Source organism: Malaya genurostris, chromosome 2 (assembly GCF_030247185.1).
Source record: "Malaya genurostris strain Urasoe2022 chromosome 2, Malgen_1.1, whole genome shotgun sequence".
Lineage (NCBI taxonomy): Eukaryota > Metazoa > Arthropoda > Insecta > Diptera > Culicidae > Malaya > Malaya genurostris.
Window position 1 is genome coordinate 190012593 of NC_080571.1, and position 24426 is coordinate 190037018.

Sequence of the window (24426 nt, forward strand, 5' to 3'; positions counted from 1 at the left end):
TAGAGGCTTCAGGAGATTCTGCAGATGACAACGCTTTGGGCGAATAGATTCGTAAGCTAGAAAAACGGAAGAAGATTGCTGATCTACGACGTTATCTCGCCGATTCCGAAGTGCAGACGAACAAACAACCCCATTTTCAAGATATTAAATATTCCGTGAGCAAGTTTGCCCGGTAGTTATTTTTATGACACCAAACAAATGGATTGCTGATTTTGAGAAGGCCTGTGATGCAGTTAACGGCGATGATTTTTTCAAACTCAAGCGCATTCGCCGAATGATGGAGCCGGAAACTTATGCAGAGTTATTTTTACGTGTGGATAAATCAACTACGTACAAACAGTTTCACGATAATTTTCTAGAGGATTTTGTACATGTGCAGCGCCCTTAGCAAATTTTCCTTCGAACATGTTAGTATTGTGAATAAAATAGGGAGCCATGAAGGAATAACGACATTGCAAGAACAGCAACCTAGTCGTGAAGGAAAAACTCGTCACCTTTCAGGCAAGCCTTCATGTCAGCGTAAACGCGACTAGCAAAAACATAGTTATTTTCACGGACACTAGTCACTGCCTCTGGCCTAGCGACAGTGTCTCGACTTTCGGTAGAACTTCGGGAGAAAGTCGGATGAACTTTCTACCTGAAATCACAAGCTCGGCTTGTACTAAAATCTTCGGGCTTCACCCGAAAGTAAATGTTAGGAGCTTAAAAACCCCTAGTTGGGAAGAGTTAGCAGGTAGTTCAATTTCAACGAGTGCGCGGTAAATAGCCGTTGGTCTCGGGCGTCGGCCCGTAGACAAATTAGCAGTTAGTTCAGTCTCAGAGTGCGCGGAAAATATCCGTTAGTCGGCCCGTAGACAAGTTAGTAGCTAGTTCAGTTCAGTTCGGAGTATAATACAGTAGCTATAGGAACATGTGTGCATTGTGAGACTTGAGTATCAAGTGACATCAAAATCAAGTAAGAAATATTGTTTATAATGGGATATAATAGATTTCGGAAGGCACCTAAAGAATTGAGTGAAAGATTGCTGTAATGAGTGAAGTTTTAATAGTTTCATGTGCAGGTTTGATATTCACATGCAAAAGAAAAATAGTTAGACACAACCATTGTTCGTGTTAGGGTAGTGTTGGTAATATATGACAACAAAAGTACGTGTTGAAGAATAACTTCTTTTATTAATGTAAACAAGTAAATGTGGAGACATATATCCGACGACTTCACCATGAAGTGTTGTGAATAGTTGAAACTCAAAAAAAGGTGAATTTCGTGATATTAATCTCAAACACGTGGATGAATCAATACAATGACATAAAAGAGAAACCGAATTGGAGAGTGTTACTCCGTATAGAACTGAAAGAAACATCCTCTTCGTTATTCTTCCCCCGCCACCGCTCGGCCGGGAGCTTGCAAGTGGTGACAGCGGTGAGAAAAAGACAGGATGTGGGTGCCAGAAGAAAAAGACCGCAAAACTACATTGAAAGAATTCCACGATGCTCCTCTAGGCGGACATGTTGGAAGTAAACGGATGTTGAAAAGAATGAGTCCACTATTCCATTGGACTAATATGCGGAAGGATATCGAAAATTATGTTAAACAATGTAGCTCGTGCCAGAAAAACAAAATCGGTCGAGCGAACAAAATTCCAATGAGAATTACCACGACATCGTTCGAACCGTTCGAGAAATTGTATATGGACATAGTGGTATTACCCGAGTCAGAATGGGGGAACAGATACGGACTTGTGACGATCTGACTAGATATCTAATTGTAGCACCGATGAAAAATCAAGAGAGTGCCACGGTTGCGCAAACTTTCATGAATAATTATATTTGTAAATATGGAACACCCGTCGAATTGGTAACCGATAATGGAACCAATTTCGTTAGTTCTCTTATGAAAAATGTATGTAAAATTTTAAAAATTAAAAAAATTACTACGAGTACATATCATCCACAAGCAAACTTGGTGGAACGATCGAATAGGGAACTGAAAACCTATTTAAGACAATACGTAGGTAACGAACCGAAAACATGGGATCAGTTGCTCCCATTCTTCAGTTTCGAATATAATACCACTGTAAATTCCTCAACGGGTTATATACCGTTTGAATTATTATACGGAAGACGGGCGAACATCCCAAACTCCGTCTACAAATACAACAATGATGGAATGTACTATGAAGACTACGTAAATGAGATGCGATCGTCATTCAAGCGATTGCATCATCAGGCACGAGAAAATTTAATTAAGTCCAAAGAAAAACGTAAGGAGTTGTATGATAAAAACTCGAACGAATGGCAACCAATGTGGGGAGAATTAGTGTTAGAAAAGCCAATCCCACAGGCGCAGGACAAAAATTGCAATCACTTTGGAGAGGACCGTATGAAGTAGTTGCTCTTCCTAGTGAGCAAACAACAACTATAAAGAATGGGAATAGACTAGAAAAGGTTCACAATAACCGATTGAAAAAGTATACGGATTGAGGAACCGAACGTTAGCACCGAATACCAAGAAAAAAGGGTATCAAAGAGACATTAAAAAAGGAATAAAAAGATTCAAAACAGATTCAAAGTGATACACGAAAATAAACATATTGTATTAAGAGTTTCATCGTAAAACTAAAGAAAATGGAATAATATTAAAAATATAAGGAAAAAAAACATGAATGCGAGCAGAAGGATATTAAAACTGTTAACAGGGTAATAAAAGGGGGTCAATAAGAAATAAAATTTTACTTATGCAATGAAACGAACACAACGAAACAAAAGGGCATCAAATGAAGAAAGAAAAATATGGTGAAACTGATGATTATAATCTGATGAGGATAAAGATACATCAGAGGGACAATAAAGCAATAGGTTAAATTGTCAAAGAAGATATATAATGGGGGGAAAACATATGAAGAAAAAAAAAGAGAGAGTATACTAAAAGAAATTCAAACATATAGTTGAAGTAATACAAAGTGGAAATAAACCATGGGAAAATATGGGATTCTAATGATCCTAGATGAGTCAACCAATCAAAAAAATTCAAATATATTTTAAACATGGGAATCATGTCATACACAGCAATACCGTGCTGGTCATAAGAAAAAAAAAGTTAAATTCAAGAGGAAGATTATAGATGTGAGGAAAATTTGTTCTTGGGAGGAAGCTATAATGCTACAAATTAAAATGAACTTGGGAAAAGTTACAATGCGTTTAGAACAAAAGAAGAGTACATTACACAAGGGAGGTAAACATAATAGTATAGAATACGGAAACAATGTTATAAATAAGGAGAATTTCTATGGTGAAATAAAATGGTTTAGCATTCAATAGCATAAAACTAACACTGGAAATATACTAAAAGAATACTTCGAATAAAAAAATAAATAAAATAGTGATGAAATATGACTGATACGACAAGAAAAGGATAAGACACAAGCGAACAGACTATCTAAAACGACGCTGGCCAGCAAATAATTTCTATATGCAATGATACTAGTATGAGTGATCAAGTGTGTGTGGACAAGGGGATCGCGACCCCGGAATGAAAAAAATTAAAGATGCATACAATATGAATGAATTGAGGATTTCTTAAGTGCAAATTACGCACTCAAATCAAAACGTCAATAAAATACAGATACGACAATATGGACATGTAAAAGTTACGAAAACACAATGAAAGTAAGATACAACAAATAATTAAAATATTATATACCAAAGAATTCATGGGGGATTACAAAAATACATATACATGAAAACTCTGCCACTAACAAACTAATAATATTTTAATACTTTATGGGTTACCGTTATTATTGGAAAAATATTAAAACCCAGATTCGAGTTTATTTTTAGACAGGAAAAACAGGAACACGTATCGAAAGAACCAGCTCAGGTAGTGGGGGAGAGAAGCTGCGGCATGAGCACTACACAACCGACCAGTAATAGAACGGAAGGACGACTTCTGAAGCTATGGAGGCAAGGATGGTAAGACACCATTAAAATGAACACGGCATAGAAGCTAGTTGCGGGAAAAGTTTAAAAAAAAAAGGTTTAGAAAAGATTCATTATAACCTGCAACAAGCATTCGCATGCCGCAACTTTAATAACAATTTTATATCCACAGACAGACGTATTGTCGACAGACGGGTTGTCGACCTGTATCTACGGGTTAAAGGTACCTCAAAGAAAAAAAAAAGAGAAGTAAACATTAAAACCTCTCGATTAATGGAAAAGTACACGAGATAACATATAGACGAATAAATAGATCGCAGAAACATTTAAATGCATAGAAAAAAAAACACATAGATTCAACTAATAGAAAGAACATGTATAACGAAAAAAAAAATATTTACGATGCACAAAGATAGGACAATGGGAAAAAATATATATATATACAAATAATAACAATCATAGAATAGACAATAGATCACGTAATACGTATATAAAAATAACAATGATAATATCAATCATAGAATAGAAAAATGATTATACTAAAGGCACAGAGTCATACAAAACGTATAAAAGTAGTTTTTTTTTGGAGTCCCGAACTGTGTGTGCACCCGAAAATTAGTCGTCGCAGAAGGATGTCAGTAGCTTAGCCAAGCTACCTAAGAGAACGAGAGGGTGTGATCGGATGCGGTGGCAAGTTGAAGACAAAGGGAACCGGGGAATCACCAAGATGTCAGAAGGAAGAACAGCAGAGTTGAAAATCGAGGCAATTACGAGTTGAAAAAAAATCGAGGCAGAAAAATTACGAAAAAGTTTTATATGGAAGACGTGATAACAAATCGAAATAATGGCAATGCTACAAATGGCTACATCAACAAGTACAACTGATAACCAAACAAGAAGGAAGTAAATGCAGTCAACACAGTTAAATATGACTTGCATGGGTATGCCACAACGTTACAAATTGCTACCCCATATTTTATTCAGTGAGCATCGGCAAAAGCTCAACTGAGTACCATAAACCAATATATGAAAATCAAAGCTTATTAATACGTGAAAAAAAATTAAACAGTTGGTTGTTTAAAAATACACTACGAAGAAGATAACCACGAAATCAAATGCAATGCATAAAAGCTGCTAGGAGCCTCAACACATTGTACCAAACGAGAAGCCATGATGAGAAGCAACAATACAGAATACCAATATTACTACTGACAGTAATCCCAATGATGTCCAAAATGCAAAGGAGTCAACGATCATTTTTCAATTATGCCCAATGAAGCGAGTACATAAACAATGAGAAGCCCTAATACGTATCACCAACACAGAAGAACGAGCTATTAGGAACGAGAACGACACGGAACCCAGAGTCCGAGACTAGCAACCGTTCGATCACTCCCACAGATAAAGCAACAATAGAAGCATACCATGGAGCAGGATGGCGTCAGAGGAGAACACACACACGCGGACCATCGTAAGGTTAGGAAATTTAACTAACGTATAGCCAACAACGAAAAATAAACCAATTGGCAATTGTAAATACGGAAATTTGTGACCCAGCTACAAACTTTAATGTTATAAACCAACGCATCCGACTTGATGTTTACCCTTCAGGTAACATCAAGCTCAGTAAGTAAGGGGCATGCAGCGCCCTTAGCAAATTTTCCTTCGAACATGTTAGTATTGTGAATAAAATAGGGAGCCATGAAGGAATAACGACATTGCAAAAACAGCAACCTAGTCGTGAAGGAAAAACTCGTCAACTTTCAGGCAAGCCTTCATGTCAGCGTAAACGCGACTAGCAAAAACATAGTTATTTTCACGGACACTAGTCACTGCCTCTGGCCTAGCGACAGTGGTCTCGACTTTCGGTAGAACTTCGGGAGAAAGTCGGATGAACTTTCTACCTGAAATCACAAGCTCGGCTTGTACTAAAATCTTCGGGCTTCACCCGAAAGTAAATGTTAGGAGCTTAAAAACCCCTAGTTGGGAAGAGTTAGCAGGTAGTTCAATTTCAACGAGTGCGCGGTAAATAGCCGTTGGTCTCGGGCGTCGGCCCGTAGACAAATTAGCAGTTAGTTCAGTCTCAGAGTGCGCGGAAAATATCCGTTTCTATTTTTAAATAACGACTAACTTAAAACTTAGGTAATGTCGTCGACTCGGTAGTATCATTAGGTAATGTCGTCGCAGTGATCGACTTTGGCAGATTCAGCCTTCAGCTGATGATCGGCCAGTGGATTGAATATATTATGAGAGTCTTCCAGATTACGTTTGTATGTATTTATCTTGGCCGCATCCTTCGGTCCGTGTGGGTCCGCGAGAAACACCCCCAGGCTACGAATACCCGGCGGGTGGCCCGCATGCTGTTGATAGACTAGAGCGGCCTTCCGTGGGCGATGATAGTGATGTTACGGAAAAGAATAAGAAAAAAATATACAGAGAAGTAAATATTGGCGAAAATGGAGTAAAAAGGCGATATGGGAACGAAATGTCTAAAAACGACAGAGATCTAATTAGTTGACATCGAAATGGTGAAGAGACGGGGAGGGGGGAAACGAAAAGGTTAGTGACAGCAAAAAGATCTTGTTAGTTCCGATGAAGATGGTGGACATATGAGGAATCGGGATAATCGGCGGAAGTTAGTATCGAACCTGCAGGTGAAAATTATTCTTAGCCACAGTTGAAACAACGTCGATAAATAGGAGGAACTTTCTAAGCAAGATGTAACAGATTACACTTGTACATTAATGTGTTTAAGGTAATGATATATGAGAAGCAAATATGAACTATCCCGACTTGCCAACACATCCCGAACCGGAACCTCAGGCGGTCTACCTCGGGCCCTGAGGGATTCCTGTAGCTTCGACCTGGCGTCGCGATACTCTACGCACGACCACACGACATGCTCGATGTCCTGATAACCGTCGCCAAAGGTGCGGAGCCCGCTCTCCACGATCCCAATACGCCGGAGATGTGCGTTGAATGTATAGTGATTTGACATGAGCCGTGACATAACACGAATAAAATCACGACTCACGTTCATCCCCCTGAACCAACGTCGTGATGATCCGGAATTCCATGAATCTCTTCTTTCATGGATGTCTCGAAAAACAGAAGAATCAAAAGTATCCAAGGAATGAGCACGGTTGGAAGCAACCGAAGAAGGATTAATATTCTAAGCTATGTAATCAAAATGCAATGACATAAAAGTGGTTTGAGAATTAAGCTCAACTAACCTTCCAAAGTTTTCAATCACCAGAGGATTCAAAATGTCGCATCGAATAAGCAAACGATATATGAGATCCCAGAACCGGTTTTTCAATGGAAGAACGTCCGCCAGCACTTCAAGGCTCATCGTATGAGTCGATTGCATGCAACCCAAGGCAATACGCAAACAACGATACTGAATTCTTTCCAGTTTAATGAATTGGGTGTTCGCGGCGGATCGGAAGCAGAAGCATCCATATTCCATAACGGACAATATCGTTGTTTGGTACTACCTGATCAGGTCTCCTTGGTGGGCACCCCACCATGATCCGGTTATTGTACGAAGAAAGTTGATTCTCTGCTGGCATTTTTGTTTCAGATACCTAATGTGACACCCCCAAGTGCCCAGATATTTAAATGTGAAGACCTGAGCTATGGTTTCAACTCTTAGTTGAAGCTGTAATTGTGCTGGTTCTCGCTTCCTCGAAAATACAACCAGCTCAGTTTTCTCCGTAGAGAACTCGATACCCATTTGAAGAGCCCATGTCGACAAGTTGTCGAGGGTGTCTGTAATGGTCCTTGGAGATCGACAGCTTTGGGTCCTGTAACAGACACAACGCTGTCGTCGGCAAGTTGTCTTAGCGTGCAAGATGTGTTGATACATTGATCAATACTGTTTACGTAAAAATTGTATAAAAGGGGGCTTAAGCATGAGCCCTGAGGAAGACCCATGTAGCTAAATCGTGTTGTCGATAAATCACCCATGCGCGAAATACATGTGTTTCTCGAACAATATGTTGTATAAAAAGCTGTTGTTAAAAACTGGTGAAAGACCATGCTGGTGCAGCTTCGCAGATAGTATATTTATAGAAACTGAATCAAAAGCCCCCTTGATGTCAAGGAAAACTGATGCCATTTGTTTTTTACGGGCAAATGCCATTTGAATATCTGGTGAGAGCAACGCAAGACAATCGTTCGTTCCTTTGCCCCTAAGGAAACCAAATTGTGTATCTGAAAGCAAACCATTAGTTTCGACCCAATTGTCTAGACGGAAGAGAATCATTTTTTCGAACAACTTCCGGATACAGGAAAGCATAGCAATCGCCCGATACGAATTTTTGATCGGAGGCTGGTTTTCCTGCTTTCTGAATGGCGATCACTTACTCTTGTCTCCAGTCATGTGGAACAATATTGTCCTCAAGGAAATTATTGAATAAACTCAACAAGCGGCTTTTGACGGGGTCAGACAGATTTTTCAACAAGTTGAATTTAATTCTGTCTAGCCCCGGGACTCTATTGTTACATGACAAGAGTGCAAGTGAGAGCTCTACCATCGAAAACGGTGTTTCGTTTGTATTTGGTGTCGCGGCGCGGGTGATCTTCTGTTCCGGAACAGAGTCTGGGCATACTTTTTTAGCGAAATCGAATATCCAGCGGTTGGAATATTCCTCGCTTTCATTCGTGATGTTATGATTGCGCATTCGTCGGGCTGCGTTGCAAACAGTGCTCATAGATGTTTCTTTCGTTAAGCCGTCTACGAACCGACGCCAGTAACTGCGTTTCTTGGTTCTAATCAAGTTCCTAATTTTAACGTCTAACGCCGCGTAATTCCGGTAATTATCAGGTGATCCATTTTTTCTGAATATTTTATACGCGGAGGCTCTCTCCGCGTTTAACTTTGAGCACTCTTTGTACCACCACGGGTTGGGAGGACGGATGTTAGTTTTCGCGCCGGGTACACGTTTCGTTTGAGCTTGAGTCGCGGTGTCAAGAATCAAGCCAGCCAAAAACGTGTTCTCTTCCTCCAGAGGAAGTTGTTGAGTTCTTTTAAGTTTCTCAGATATCGCGGTCGCATAGCTACTCCAATCAATATTTCGTGTGAGGTCATACGAAACATTGATTGTCTTCGATGGTTTTGAGCCGCTGGTGATTGAGATTACGATCGGTAGATGATCGCTACCGTGGGGATCAGGAATTACCTCCCACGTGCAATTCAACCGTAGCAATGTCGAGCAAAGGTAGCAATGTCCAGCGCACTTGGACTTGCTGGTGGTGCAGAAATCCGTGTCATTTCTCCCGTATTCAAGATTGTCATATTGAAGTTGTCGCAAATATCATAGATCATAGCTGATCTGTTATCGTCGAGAAGACAGCCCCATCCCGTACTCTGTGAGCTAAAGCCTCCTAAAACCAACGTCAATGCAGGAAGGAGCTCAATGATATCACTGAGCCGCTTATACCCAACCGAGGCTCTTGGGGGAATATAACATAGATGGAAGCAATGCAAACGTCCTTACCTTTGATTGTAACATGACATGCGACAACTTCAATACCTGGTATCGAGGGGAGGTTAATTCGATAAAAAGAATAGCACTTTTTGATCCCCAAAAGTACTCCTCCGTAGGGATCATCTCGATCCAGGCGAATAATGTTAAAATCGTGGAAGTTTAAGGATATTTCAGAAGTTAGCCAAGTTTCGCACAATGCAAATGCGTCACATTTCAGATTATTCACTAGAAATTTGAAAGAATCTATTTTTGGGTTGATACTTCTGCAATTCCACTGTAAAACAGTGATTAGTTCCGTGACCTCGGTGGATGATTTAGCCATCGAAGGATACAATCGCTGAGAGAAGGGGCCAATTTACAGTCAACTGCTTCATATGTTTTTACTGTTGGTATGAAAGCAATTAAGATGCTTCTAAGAGGGTCAGAAATATTGAAAGTTGTAAAAATCTAGTCCACAACATAAGAGAACTTGATAAGTCCAGCACCTAGCTGGTTCTCTGGTAAATTTTCAGAGACGCTTGGGGATTTTGCAGTCCCTGGAAGTGGTGGGAATTCCATCTCGGAATTGATATTTCCGAGACCAGGAGCTTTTTGCTTCGGTTGTTTGTCCCGATTCCCGATAGCTGTAACTTTTCGAAGCCCTTCAGAAGACACCTTCGAACTCTTACTAGGTAGCTTATGAGAGAATTTATTTATTCTTTCCCTACAGCTATGAGGGACCGCCGAAGATGGACCTTCCAAAGGGTCGTCAGAATCGCTCTCGTCAGTTGACAAGCAGGCATATGGGTTCGTTGTCTGTTTAGGAGGGGTGGCACTTTTAAGCATCTCGGCAAAGGAACGCTTGGAGTGTTCCTTCAGGGAACGCTTCATCCAATCTTCTCGCAGTTTGTAAGCGGGACAATCAGAGAGGTCATGCGAACCCTCCTTACAGTAGAGACACTTTTCAGCATCCTTACCGCAAGAGCCGTCCGCATGAGCTTTCCCATAGTTAGCACAACGTGGCTTATTGCTGCAATGGGTAGCTGTATGCCCCAGTTGTTTGCAATTAGTACAATTCATTACTCGGGGTACGAATAGGCGAACAGGCAAACGAACCCGGTCCAAGAGGATGTAGTTGGTCAAGCAGAGCCGGCGAAGGTCACACGATAAGAGTCTGATTGGGGATAGGACTTTGTTCCATCCCCGGCGATCGATACTGAATGCAATCGCTTGCAATCCAGTATCTTGACATTCTTAAGTGAGGGATGCTTAAAACAGCCCATCCCGTACTTAAACGTGCGAACGTTCTCGCAAGTCAAACTCGAATCGGTGACCACACCGTCGATTTCTACTTTGCGAGCGAGGATCCTTTTGAACAAGCTTATTAGCCTGTTTTGAGCTGGTAAACAGAACCCTGAGCTTGTCTGGACGTATTCTATCAATACTTTTGATGGTAGTCATTTAGGGGTTTGGCACCTCATGTGTATCGTTTTGTGCTAAAGTGCACATGACTAGTTTTCATTTTTACGTTTCGCATTCAGCTTATCAGTGCGTCAGCAGTTTATGTTGAACTGCTAACGCCATCTAACGGTTCAACATAAACCGCTGAGCAGACGTAAAGTATTTGCTACTTACAATTTGACTTTACTTTTGATTGGCCGAAACAATAACCGATTAACGGTACCGTTTCGATCGACCGCTCACAATAATGCACGCTCACAATACAAGGTGAGATGAAAAAACTGCAACCAACTTCAGACTGCTGTCATTTCTAAACCGCTCGTCCCACAGCTGTCAGATTTATTCTAGTGACAGCTCATTATATTATTTACAAGCGCACAAAAGCATTTTGGTGGGAATTTTTCAGAAAAAAAGTTATTTGTGATGGAATTCAAGTGTGATAGTGTGATTGCTTTGCATTTGGCTGGAAAACCACAAGTGGCTATCGTTAGAGCCCTCCAGCATTTAAAAGTGAATAAATCTTTTGTGTCTCGTACCATCGCTCGTTACCGTGGTACTGGTAGCGTAGCCCGACGTCAAGGAAGTGGACGAAAAAAAACAGCAACATCGGCAGAAATGGTTCGAAAAGTGAAGAAGCGAATTGAACGAAATCCGCGTCGCAGTGGCCGAAAAATGGCTCGTGAGCTGAACATATCGCAATATGCCATTCGGCAAATATTGAAAAATGAGCTTGGACTAAAGCCATTGAAGTTCCAAAAAGTGCAAGATCTTACTGATGCGCAAAAAAAAGTTAGACTCGAAAAAGCTAAGGAGTTGCTTCGCTTGGCCGAAAGTGGTGAACTGCCGAATTTGGTTTTCTCCGATGAGAAACCATTCGTTATCCAGCAGTTTGTAAACAAACAAAATGATCGTGTTTACTTGCCAGAGAGGTCAGCTGAAAATTTGCAACTTCGGTTGGCCACCAGAACTCAAAAGCCGGCCATGGTGATGGTGTGGGCCGCCATAACAGCCGATGGTCGCTCGCCGCTCGTATTCATCGACCGTGGGGTCAAAATAAATGCGCAAATCTATCGCGAAAATATTTTGGAGGGAGTTCTGAAGCCCTGGGCACGCAAACATTTCGGCCGCAGACCTTGGACATTCCAACAGGACTCAGCACCATCGCACTCAGCACGCGCCACCCAAGAATGGTTAAGAAATGAGGTTCCTCGCTTCATTTCCACCGCACAATGGCCACCAAAATCTCCGGATGCCAATCCGTTGGACTATTGTGCCTGGGGTATTTTGGAAAGCAAGGTTGGCACTAAAAAATACCAAAGTGTCGATCATCTCAAGCAAGCGCTTCGCCGAGAATGGGACAAAATACCGCAGAGCCACTTTCGGGCAGCGTGTGATGGTTTCATTGGCCGTTTGAAGGCCATAGTTCGTGCCAAAGGTGGCCAATTCGAACAAATCTAAACCGATTCTCAAATTTGATGTTATTTCCGACATTTTTTGCTTTCATTCAATAAAATTTAAAAAAAAAAATGAAAAAATTATGGCGTTTTACTTTGTTGCAGTTTTTTCATCTCACCTTGTAATGCACTGCTCCAGTGTATAATGTGCAAAAAAACCTCTCAAGGAAAAAGCACGATTGTCTATTACACAATATCGTTTCGATCGTCCGATTACTTTATCACACACGGCACTGGTTTTCAATGCTTTCGCAGTAAATCCAAATCACGTCCGTTCGCTCAGAAGGTTGAAACGGCAATGAGTAGCTGAACTTATCGACAAGCTTCGTAAAACAGCATTTCAGATGTCGAAAACATCAGTGATGGGTTACATTCTGAAAATGGAAGAAATAGTTTCGAGAGCAAATATCGACGAAGCGCTGATAGTACATCTAGAGGGTCCGCCATCTAACATTTTTTTGAACTAGCGGTTATTTCGACATTGGTAACCTAAATTTCACTTCTGATTTGACAGAAATTTTATCCTTCCGCTTAACGAAAATTGTTGTGTATACGGTTGAGAAACGCGTGAAAATAGTGCCAACTGGGCTTGCGATCAGCTTGAAGAAGACGCCGATTTTTGCCAAAAAATCATCTTCTCGGATGAGGCACATTTTCATCTCGGCGGGTCTGTTAATAAGCAATATTGTCGCATCTGGGGGACGGAAAACCCGCACGTTATCATGGAGAAGCCGATGCATCCTCAGAGAGTGACGGTTTGGTGCTAATTTTGGTCTGGCGGCATCATTGAGTCATTTTTCTTCAAAAATGAGGTAAGTGCCGCCGCCATGATCAATGGCGAGCGCTACCGCGACATGATTAGCATTCTTCCCGTTACTTGAAAAGAAAGACTTGGACACCATTTGGTTCCAACAAGACGGCGCTCCATGCCACACAGCCAACGCTACGATCGATCTTCTGCGCACAGTCTTCGAAGATCGAATTATCAGTCGAAATTCGGATGTCGTTTGGCCGCCTCGGAGCTGTGATTCAACGCCGTTAGACTATCATCTTTAGAGGGCTGTCAAAGATAAGTGTTATGTGGACAAGCCAGAGACAATTCAAGCCTTGAAGGACAACATTCGTGCAGCCATAGCTGATATAAAGCTAAACTAAAAAACTGGACCGACCGTATGGTGTACTGCAAGGCCAGTCGAGGCAGCCATTTGAATAAAATTATATTCCACAATTAACCGGAAGGATTGTACTTTAATATGAAAAAATAAATTTTGAAATCGGATGAACCGTTTGTGTTTTATTGCATGTTTAAAAAAAAGTTACATGGCGGACCCTGTATTTATCGATGGTTCCCGTAATCGTTCCGCAAATATTGCCGTGATGTACTCGTCTACAACGATTTCTCAACTTAAACAATTGGCTCGTATACACAATTTCGAGAGATGTTCTCTGATCCGTTTTAAGAAGCTACAAGTGTTAATAAAACTTCAAAAACCGTAGCAATTCCCAGCAATCCTTCCGATTCCGTTTTGCGTTGTTTCAACTGCTCCGGTACTGGGCATTTATCACCCAGAAATGCAAACGGTAGCGGTAGAATACATTTATCCTTGTACGTTCTACACATTCAAAATTCTATAGCCTGCTACAACTGCTTGATGGTACATTTACCGCAGAGAGAGTACCAGCAACGATCAGAACGGTACAGGTAGAAACAAATTTTGCTTTACTTGATTCTACCTTTTCTTGATGGTACGGCCGACGACACGACCAGGCACTGCGAAGGAAAATTAGCATTAAAATTGTCCGTTGCCGATTTACCACCAGTTACCATAAATTCAGCGACCCCTTGATAACGATAAAAATAATCTTATCGAGCAACACTGTTTAAGTTGCTTCGAGCTCGTTACCATGACCCCAGAACAAGGGGCAAATCACTCTAAACTTTGTCTGAACTCAAACAAGTTTTACCGGGAGTACCACGATTAACACCAGTTACCATAAATTCAGCGACCCCTTGATAACGATAAAAATAATCTTATCGAGCAACACTGTTTAAGTTGCTTCGAGCTAGTTACCATGACCCCAGAACAAGGGGCAAATCACTCTAAACTTTGTCTGAACTCAAACAAGTTTTACCGGGAGTAAACAAGTTTAGCAGGGATCTCGCTGGATTAGAATGGGATTAGAGAAGTTTAGCCGAGATCTGGAAAAGCATTATTTTGACATAAAAAGCTGTAAACGTGGGAGCAGAGATGCCAGATATTTTCATAGAAAATTTGTATTGCTTTGTATAATAATCTGTATTTATCTGTATTCACTAATGAAAGGAAATTTCGGATATAAAATGATTTTTAAAGATGTTATTCCATTAGATTATTGTTATAGAATGGCAGATGCAAGGAGCATTCCTTTATATCGTAAGTCCTTACCGCACTGACAAGAACATTCAACGACGAAATTTCATTGTTTTTGTTATCAACCACAATTGAATTTTAAGTCCATATACTTTTTTAGTTTGAAAATGATGACTTGGAATTCAAGCATGGAATTCAAACGCCCAATACGCAACGTCAAGTCAGGTCATACAACTTTTCAGTCTGACAATAAAGTTCCATGACGCCATGACTTCCTTGAACATCAGTTCAAATTGGTTTCAAATTATGATATAAATGTATTTCGGCGTTCATCATTAAACAACTGCACGAAAAATTTTTCGTTTTAATATGGGCAATCAAACACGCTCAGACGGAAAAGTTTCATTATTTCTTTCTGACTTTTTATGGTATCTGTATAAATTTGTATTTAATTTGAAAAATCTGTATAAAATCTGTACTCTGTATTAAATCTGCCTGCGTATGTAAAAATCTGTATAATACAGATAAATCTGTATAAATGGCATCTCTGCGTGGGAGCTCGAATGACAGATACACTTCAAACAAGATTAGGCAAAACTAGGTTGGATTGGTTTTAAATTACCCAAACTTATCTAGACTACCCGCTTGTGAGGAATTCTGGCAACCGTCAGAAGACTGGCTGCATTCCGGTTGCTGTCAAAATTGTTCAGGCGAAATTGCCTCATTATCTCGCCGTATTGCCCCGTTTACACTTCTGCTGGCAGAATTCCGGCAAAAATGGCTGGCAGACATAGCCAACCGTCTGGAGGGAATCTGCCCGCCGAGTACAAGTGGGTAGTTGGGATTGAATGAGATTAGAGAAGATGATTTTGGAATTACATGAGTTTATTAGTATGAGATTGTCTAGAGTTTAGAGTGATTTGCCCCTTGCCCCAGAATAAATAAACAAACAATTTGAAAAAGAGATCCCGGAATATGGAAATGGGTTTGTATATCAGGTACGTAAAGTCTGATTGGATCGAGAATAAATAAAAAATGCAACTTATTTCTATCGGTAGAGTGTATGGAGTCAACGAAGCGAATCTGAAAAGTTCTCCATTGGCCCTGGCGAGAGATGTTTTCAAATATGTATATATTCGCAAAAAAACAAGAACAATCTTGTTTCAACCAAGTACCGCCATTTTACTTCTTACGCTTTCGAACTACCAAGTAGATGACACTGTAGTCATAAGCATGACGCAACTCAATAAACAGCTTAGGTGAGCAGAAAATATGTTTCTCAAAAGTACTAAAATAACATGTAATAAAATATAATCTTTTGTTTCAATACTAAACATAAAATAACTATTTTTTGGTATCATCATACCAAAAAGATTCAAAGTTTTTGGAGAGCTACGAATAAATATGGAATTGGGAATGTATACCCATTCATGTTAGTAACAAAGTTAAATTTATTTCATGATTTACATCCACGTTCAGATTGCACTGATAATATGGCTATACTATTTATGTAATCTTGTTCATTTTTTTCATTTTATTCATTTTAATCTTGTTCAGAATAGTTCCGTTTTCTACATAATCTTTATCCGAATCAAGCACTAGGATTTCTCTGCAACAGTACAATATCAATTTTGTCATATTCGCTATCAGTTTCAGGATTGGCACCTTCAGTGTGCATTCTAATTCAGCTGTGGCCTTGCTTGACTCCCTTAATAGAAAGCTAATTTCGGTCGGACGGAAATACTTCGAATTAATTCTATGCAAACATTAACCAAATAATTTTTACATTTATTTACATTCTACATGTCTTCCATAAATCGTAACCATGGTAGCTATCATTAAAAATCAATAATTTATCAGTATGTGTTGCCAGTTTCAACATTTTGTCGTGAATACGACTTACTTTACTATGGGGCGCCTTTTCAAAATTAGCCATATGGAAGAATGGGCAGAACTTAATCGTGAATATCTCGACTTTTATTAATGGCAGCAACATAATTCTTTCACTGTTTCATCAAAAATATGATCAGGAATTTAGGATAATATTTTGAACAGTGTGAGATAACCACAAACAACTCAAAAATTAAGTTTTCTGAAAATTTTAAAACAACGCGAAAAACTCTACATTTGCTTGGGTTTTTGCGCAAGGACGACGATTTTGAGGTAGTCAGGCACATATCTTCAACTGAACGTTATAAAAGGGGAACCGTGGTCGAAAATCGATCATTTCTTCTTGTGCATTGCACAGTGGTCCGGATCCACAATTTAGGGGGACAAAAACATTTGTGGCTTAGCCTTATACTTTAGAGCTATGATGTCTTCGGAACAAATGATCAGTGAAAGATAAGCCATATTTTGAAGCATATGGTATTAGGGTGATTCTAATTATTAGGGTGATAGAAAAAATATTTTCCGTATGTGTTGAGATAGAGGACTGCATTCTTCGGCAAAATTGTAGGAAAACTTATGTCAAGCAACTTTGCCGAAAAACCTATTGTAGTATCTCTAACGGTTTTAGGGTTACAGCTATTTTAATAGATCAACTTAGGGTGTTCCTAAAAAAATCAGATTTTTTGCTCTAGCTTTCTTAATATTCACTTCTCGATTTTGGTGTCTTTGAATATCTTTTAGAGTTTATTGAAACCAATTTTTTCATGACTAGCGCATTCAGGTAGCGTTTTCTGAACCGAAGTTATGAGCAAAACTAGTTCAAAAACAGATCATTTTTAAACTGCTATATCTAACATTGGAGCAAACGAAAAAAAATCGGTTTCTTTCATTTGATAGAAAATACTTTCGAGCATGTTTATAGAAAAAATGGCGGAGGAGATATTTTTTTAATTTTTTAAATTGTGTTCAAACATTGGGTTTTTTCATTGAAAAATGCTCTTTCATGTAAGACATTTATTAGCTATACATACTAAAATAAGGTATTGCTGTCTCCTAGCGTGTTAAAATTAAAAATGTTAATTCAGCTGCATAATCGGGAAGATGGAGTACATTCACGTTGGTTGTTACTCTATTCGATAATGCTATTACAGGATCAGACGTTCAAAGAAATCGTTTGAATACATCCTCTAGATTCACTAAACGATTGAAGTTCTGCGGATGGAACTGCCTATACTTGCGAATTCGACTCTCTTGCGCTTCCTTACTGTACATTATTTGCTATCTGTTTTATTCCCTTGCGATTGATTGTTGAGCAAGAAGGCTGGATAATTTGGAACAACAATTATCCTTCATCTGTTCCCCTTTGCTGCCCAGAATAATAATCTTTCAAAAGGAAAACACGGAAATAACAGCAGGAAGTGGACAAAGTAAATGCAGAAATTGCAGAGCTTTCTCCCACAGTACTGGGGAAAGTATTTGTATCAACGAAACTAGTATTCTGCCTGAACGATACGAAAGTGTTAAACGACATAACAGGCATACGCTCCCAAGCTTGGTACATATGCAAGCGCTCAGGAAAAGCTTTGAATTTGTCAAGAACTGAAACAAAGGAGAATAATCCAAATATTCATAAAAATCTGTAAAAATCTTCGAATTTTGATAAAATCTGTATTCTGTGCTCAGAATCTGTGTGGCAAAATAGGCAAAAAAAAATATTTAAAAAAAAATCATATTTTTTCTTTTATAATTTGTTATAATGAAACATTTCAAGAGAGTTTTGCCAAGTTTTTAAGCCAATCGAAGTAGAAATCTTGAGCCTGTGCGCCGAGCTCTTGCTTCTTCTCAGAATGAGACATCCATAGATAACGGTCCATAACTTCCAGAGTTTCGTTCCAATAGACTTGAAAATTTCACAAAATATTTTTGAAATGTTTTACTATAAGAAGATATAAAGAAAATAGTAAATGATTTTTCAAAAGTGTTAGACCCTTGAGCAAAATTGATTCAGTTTGGCAACATTCGACACTGCGAGCGGATGTCTCGCGGTTCGTTCACAAAGCCAGTTTCACTTCAAACAAGAGCTGCTGGTCGTTTGCATTGGAGTAAAATACAACAAAAAGGGAACAACCTTGGGAAACATTAGCAAAATCAGCCCTTCTAATGGCTCCAAATGTTTTGTAAAAAACTATTAGAATTACTTATCGGGTAAAATATCATTTAGGGGTTAGCCAAATTTTGTGCTAGGGCACATAACCGTTTTTATTAGTTTTACGTTTCGTCTTTGACTCATCAGTGCAGAGCAGTTCAAATTGAACTGCTTAGTGCTAAACTCGGCAGTTCAATTTGAACCGCTAAGCAGACGTAAAGTTTCTGCTACTTACAGAACACTTTTTGTTTTGCAACGGAGTGCAATATCTTTTCTGGCGTGCCGAACGAAAACGTGTTTTCGACTATTTCTGGCCGATGCAGGTTAGGTCATTTAGGGGTTAGCCAAATTTTATGCTAGGGCACATAACCGTTTTTATTATTATTTTTACGTTTCGTCTTTGACTCATCAGTGCAGAGCAGTTCAAATTGAACTGCTTAGTGCATAACTCGGCAGTTTCAATTTGACTACGATTCGTCTTTGACTCATCAGTGCAGAGCAGTTCAAATTGAACTGCTTAGTGCTAAACTCGGCAGTTCAATTTGAACCGCTAAGCAGACGTAAACTTTGTGCTACTTACAGAACACTTTTTGTTTTGCAACGGAGTCTTTTCTGACGTGCCGAACGAAAACGTGTTTTCGACTATTTCTCCGTTGCAAAACAAAAACACGTTTTCGTTCGGCACGTCAGAAAAGACATTGCACTCCGTTGTAAAACAAAAAGTGTTCTGTAAGTAGCAGAAACTTTACGTCTGTTTAGCGATTCAAATTGAACTGCCGAGTTTAGCACTAAGCAGTTCAATTTAAACTGCTCTGCGCTGATGAGTCAAAGACGAAACCTAAAACTAATAATGGTCAAATATGTAAATCGGAAGTGAATATAATCAGTTTAGTGTAGATCTACAGTCAGATAGATTCTAATCAGAAAAATTTCAAATTTTTTTCTCGGTTATATTTTGTATTGAAAAATTAATTCGCTGTTGCTGGCAATTTTGTATTCTCGTAAAAATACGCCGATGATAGTTGGGGGTAAAAATAAGCATTTAAAATAGCAGTCTGATCAGTGGTATCTGCGAAGAATATGTTGCATTTTTCTTGCAATTTTTTCAATGTTTCCGCTAGACATATTTATTACATTGGTAAAATCGTGCATTTAATATAAATAAAAAGCATTCTAACCCATGGTGTATTTTCCATAAAGTACCTAATAGATGTAAAATTTGATCCGCAAAAACTTGGAACCGCGCATATATTCGTAGGTTCGCCAGAGAAAACAGCATTTTACTATGACTGCTATGCTTTCTAAATATTCTATGCAAAACACAAATTTATGATTAGATTGCAAATCACCTCTAGATTCAAAAATAAATTTGTTGGAAATCGGTTAAACTTTTTTCAATGTGTTCGAACGGTTGATTCGCAACATTAAACTGACGAATCGAAACCACGGCATTTCGTAAACGAGAAGGAGACTTTTCGTTCGTACGAATGATGTTCGAATACACGTATCGTTTGAAGATAAACTGGCATACATTCTAGCGTTTTGAATATGATTAATCAGAAGAATTGGACTACTTTCATCAAGGCTTAGCATTTATTTAAAGAGGTTCACTGATATTTGAATGTTTTGTGGCAAACGAGTCGCGTTCGAATTCATTCGAAGTTTTCGTATTCGTTCAAAAATTCCCGTTCGTCGTATGATCGAAACGGACGTTTACATAATTACTCAGGTTTAAATAATTATGTTTCTAAAAATTAATGTAGAATTTTATCCAGATCCAACTGGTAGTGTGTATGAAATTGCCAATTATGATAGAGCGATAATGCAAAAACCGGAAAAAATCTTCTCAATTTGTCTAAAAATTGTTTTAAATTATAGTTTCTGCTAGTTACGGGCAAATTCTTCTAATTCAGAGACTGCAGAATCGATTTTAACAAACTTAGACTCAAATAAAAAAGACTACTTTTGATTTCTGTTTGATTCTGAGTTGCGTTCCGGAACGATAGGATGAGATGTGTTTAAAGTTTTAAACCGTCATTTAGAGCAAACGAAGAATTCCTGTCAAAACTGTTAAAATTTGAAAAGGTTGTACAAACTTTTTTGTTCTTATTCAATATTCAAAGAAAAGATTTTTGAAGCATTTCTTAGTAATATCAATGAAAACTTGAGTTATATAAAGGCATCATAGCACCACTACAAGCAGGTTTTTTCTTGTGTTCACACACCAACAACTCCTTTCGTATAAGTGTTGTCTCAAATCTCAAATATTTACCAACAATCACCCCTATTCTGCATTTCGATCGAATCGGATTCTTTCGAACGAATGTGAAAATTTGCTTTCTGTAATTCGATCGAGTGATGCTTTTGTATAGAAAACTCGAACTCGATCGAGCTACAGAATGCAAAATTTCATATTCGATCGAAACAATCCGATTCGAACGAAATACAGAATCGGGGTGAATATTTTGGTCTAAGGTATGAAAATCAAAGTGTAACTTACCAAATGCCACAGTCCAATTATAATCGTCGCTGTGCGAACATGAAGTCCGAAACAACAAGTCCATTCCTTGCTTCTTAATGACGGTCCCATTTTTAGATGAATCCTTAACATGATTGATCGTCCACAGAGACTATCGATAAAACCCTTAAATAAATCAAAAACAATACATTATTAATTAATGAATATTTTCGTTATTGTGTTACATTCAGTATAGATGAATCTTATGTCAATTTGAACAAATGTAAACAGCACCCTTTCAGATTTCAATCTGGACATACAGATTTCTCTTTTCAAAAGATATGGAATGGCAGCAAAACCCGGTTTATGTCATGTCAGTGTAAGTTTGTGTATGCATATTTGAAAGATTTTTCTATACACTCAATTCTCTCGCGGATGTTTAAACCTATCAACATGCTTATGTTGAACTGCTAACCCTACTTAACGGCTCAACATAAACCGTTAACCGTTAGGTTATTGCTTTTTACACCAAAGCGCCATGTCTTTTCTAAAATGCTAAAAGAAAGAAACCAGACCCTGTCAGCTTTGAGCGATATCAATCTTCAGTTCAGCAACGCCATCGCACGGCATCACATTCAATATATCGTGTCAGTTGTAAGGGTGCGCAGTGCTGCTATTTTGGCGCGCATGAATTTGACATTTCTCTTACCTACTTCTATGTACTAGATTCGATGCGGACTCGCCTGAGGGCGCCATGTTCGCAAAAAAGGATGTTGCCAATGATTTGTTCGGGAAATGTGAGAGCTGGCTATCTTGTTAATATGGTGTCTTTGAAGAAACTTAAAAACAGCGTTCTGGTCGACAACAGATATTAAAGGGAGATTTTTTAAGAGGTGTATATAGACCGAAGGATGCGGCCAACATGGATAGTCGCCTGCTGAAAGCTGAATACTCGAGAATCCGCTACCCCGATACTACATTACATAATGATACTATTCTAGATTTAAGTTAGTCGTAATTAAGATTAGTAAATACCCTTGGCATCTTAGAGCTTAAGCAGTGTGCTTAAAAATTATATTATAATATTGAATAAAAAAAAAGAGGTGTATATACTGATGGGATGGGATACTGATTTTATTGTCGCACTTGTAGTAAACCTGTAATCTTGAAATTTTTTTCCTCTTCGCTACTCCATTGATATATTTACCGTCACTCTAGCATGTATAGTCGTGTCGAGTAGAAGTGTGTTGGTGGTGTTCGTAACGAAACTAAAGCGCCCATCATCACGACAACTATCCGTGCCACACCATTGTCAACGTGTCCCAGTATTTGGTAGCTAAAGGGATCGCCGTATTACCACAATCGCCGTAGACTCACACATGATAAAGGAAAGATAGTCATTCATTCTCACGATTATCACTAATGCAACGATTTTATTTAAATTTGATGACATTCAGTGAGGTAAGAGAGTTTTTTAAAACGAATATTGACCAAAATTTGAAGCGGTATATGAGCGTCTTCTGAACAGAATTGATGAATGGGTGTCGAATACTGATGCCAGAAGTCATTTTGAAATTCAAGATGCCGGCTTCCGGTTCGTCGAAATTCTTCAAATTACATGCAATATGGGTATTTTCAGGAGGTTAATATTGATGTTAGAAGTCATCTTGAAATCCATGATCGGGATTGATGAATGGGTGCCGAATATAGATGTCAGAAGTCATTTTGAAATCCAAGATGGCGGCTTTCGATTCGTCGAAATTCTTCAAATTACTGTCAATATGGATGTTTTCGGAACGAGTAAAATATAAGGGTGTTGAATGTTCATGTCAAAAGTTATCTTGTAATCCAAGATGGCGGAATTCAGTTGGTCGATAATCTTCAAACTACATGTAATATAGTAATTTTTGGAAGGGAAATTATGAATGGGTGTCGAAAATTGATGTCAGAAGTCAGAATTTTGAAATCAGAGATGATGGCTTCCGGTTTAATAAAAATCTAAAAAAATGCAATATGGGTATTTTCGGGACAGGATTAATGAATGGTATCTAATATTACTGTTAGAAGAAACTTTGAAATACTAGATGTCGGATTCCGGTTCGTTGAAATCCTGCAGAGTACATGCAAAAAGGGTATTTTCGGAACTTCCGGTTCCGGAGTTATAGGGTAAAGTGTGTTAAATATTGTACACCGTCACTTGAACCGGCGAAACAAAAACGGTTAAAAATTTTCTAAGCTGGTCTCAAAACTACACAAATCGATAGTCATTATCAGTAGGCAACTGAACAAATAAATTCCAGCTATCCTTGTTCCTGCTCTTCGGTTCCGGAAGCACCGGAAAAAAATTTATAAACTGGACTCAAAGCCATTATTCCCAATCTTACAGAGTCAAATGAAAGGTCTTATGATCCTACCAAAATTTACTGCATATTTTCGGATACAACAAAAATATAAATCGTCGTTTAGGGTACACGAATCACACTCAGCCTCCTGAACCATGCCTTTATCGAATCATTGGATGAATCCATCGACCCAGATCATCGATGACAGTGACGATTACACTCGAGCTATAACGAACTGCTGATAACTCTGCTATATAAACAGATGCAGTTTCTTGAAGCCTAAATGAGACCGAATCTTCATTTCCGAACATACCAAATCCAGTAGTCTCTTCAATTCGTGATCCGTCCGTGTAAAACATTTTCTCAGAGTCAATAAGCCTGAACTTACTTGAAAATATATTTGGGATTTCCATCGAGCGTAGGTGATCCGGGATTTATCGCACATAACGCTGCATGGATGTGTCGAAAAATAAAGTTGAGTCAGGGAAATTTAGAAGGCTGACACGGATAGGAGTATATCTTGAAGGGATGATTTCCTGTGACATATGGTTAAAATATACTGTCATGAATCTTGTTTGAGATTGAAGCTCAACTAGCCTTTCCATGTTACTAAGAACCAAAGGATGCAGTACCTCACATCTTATTAGCAATCGTGATGAAAGCTCCCAAAAGCGATCTTTCAATGGAAGAACTCCCGCCACAACTTCAAGACTCATTGCATGTGTCGAATGCATGCAGTCTAAGGCAAATCATAAACAACGGTACTGAATTCGCTCAAGTTTGATAATATAAGAGTTTGCAGCGGAACGAAAGCAAACGCATCTATATTCCATCACTGAAAGTATCTTTCTCTAATATTATTTTATAAGATCTTCCGGATGAGCACCCCACCAAGTTCCTGTTATTGTTCGAAGAAA

General features: G+C 38.8%; 1 protein-coding gene across 4 annotated transcripts in view; it reads right to left on the reverse strand.

Moving 5' to 3' along the window:
• The window catches only part of LOC131432819 (lysosomal-associated transmembrane protein 4B), a 290680-nt gene that overhangs the window by 215381 nt on the left and 50873 nt on the right, over positions 1-24426 (reverse strand). For all 4 annotated transcript variants that reach the window (XR_009229971.1, XM_058599353.1, XM_058599354.1 and 1 more), the window contains exon 3: positions 21210-21353. Coding sequence is in view for 3 of the 4 variants with exons in the window: in XM_058599353.1 (XP_058455336.1) it covers positions 21210-21320 (111 nt within the window). In the remaining variant the exon portion in view is untranslated. The remainder of the gene's footprint in view (positions 1-21209; positions 21354-24426) is intronic.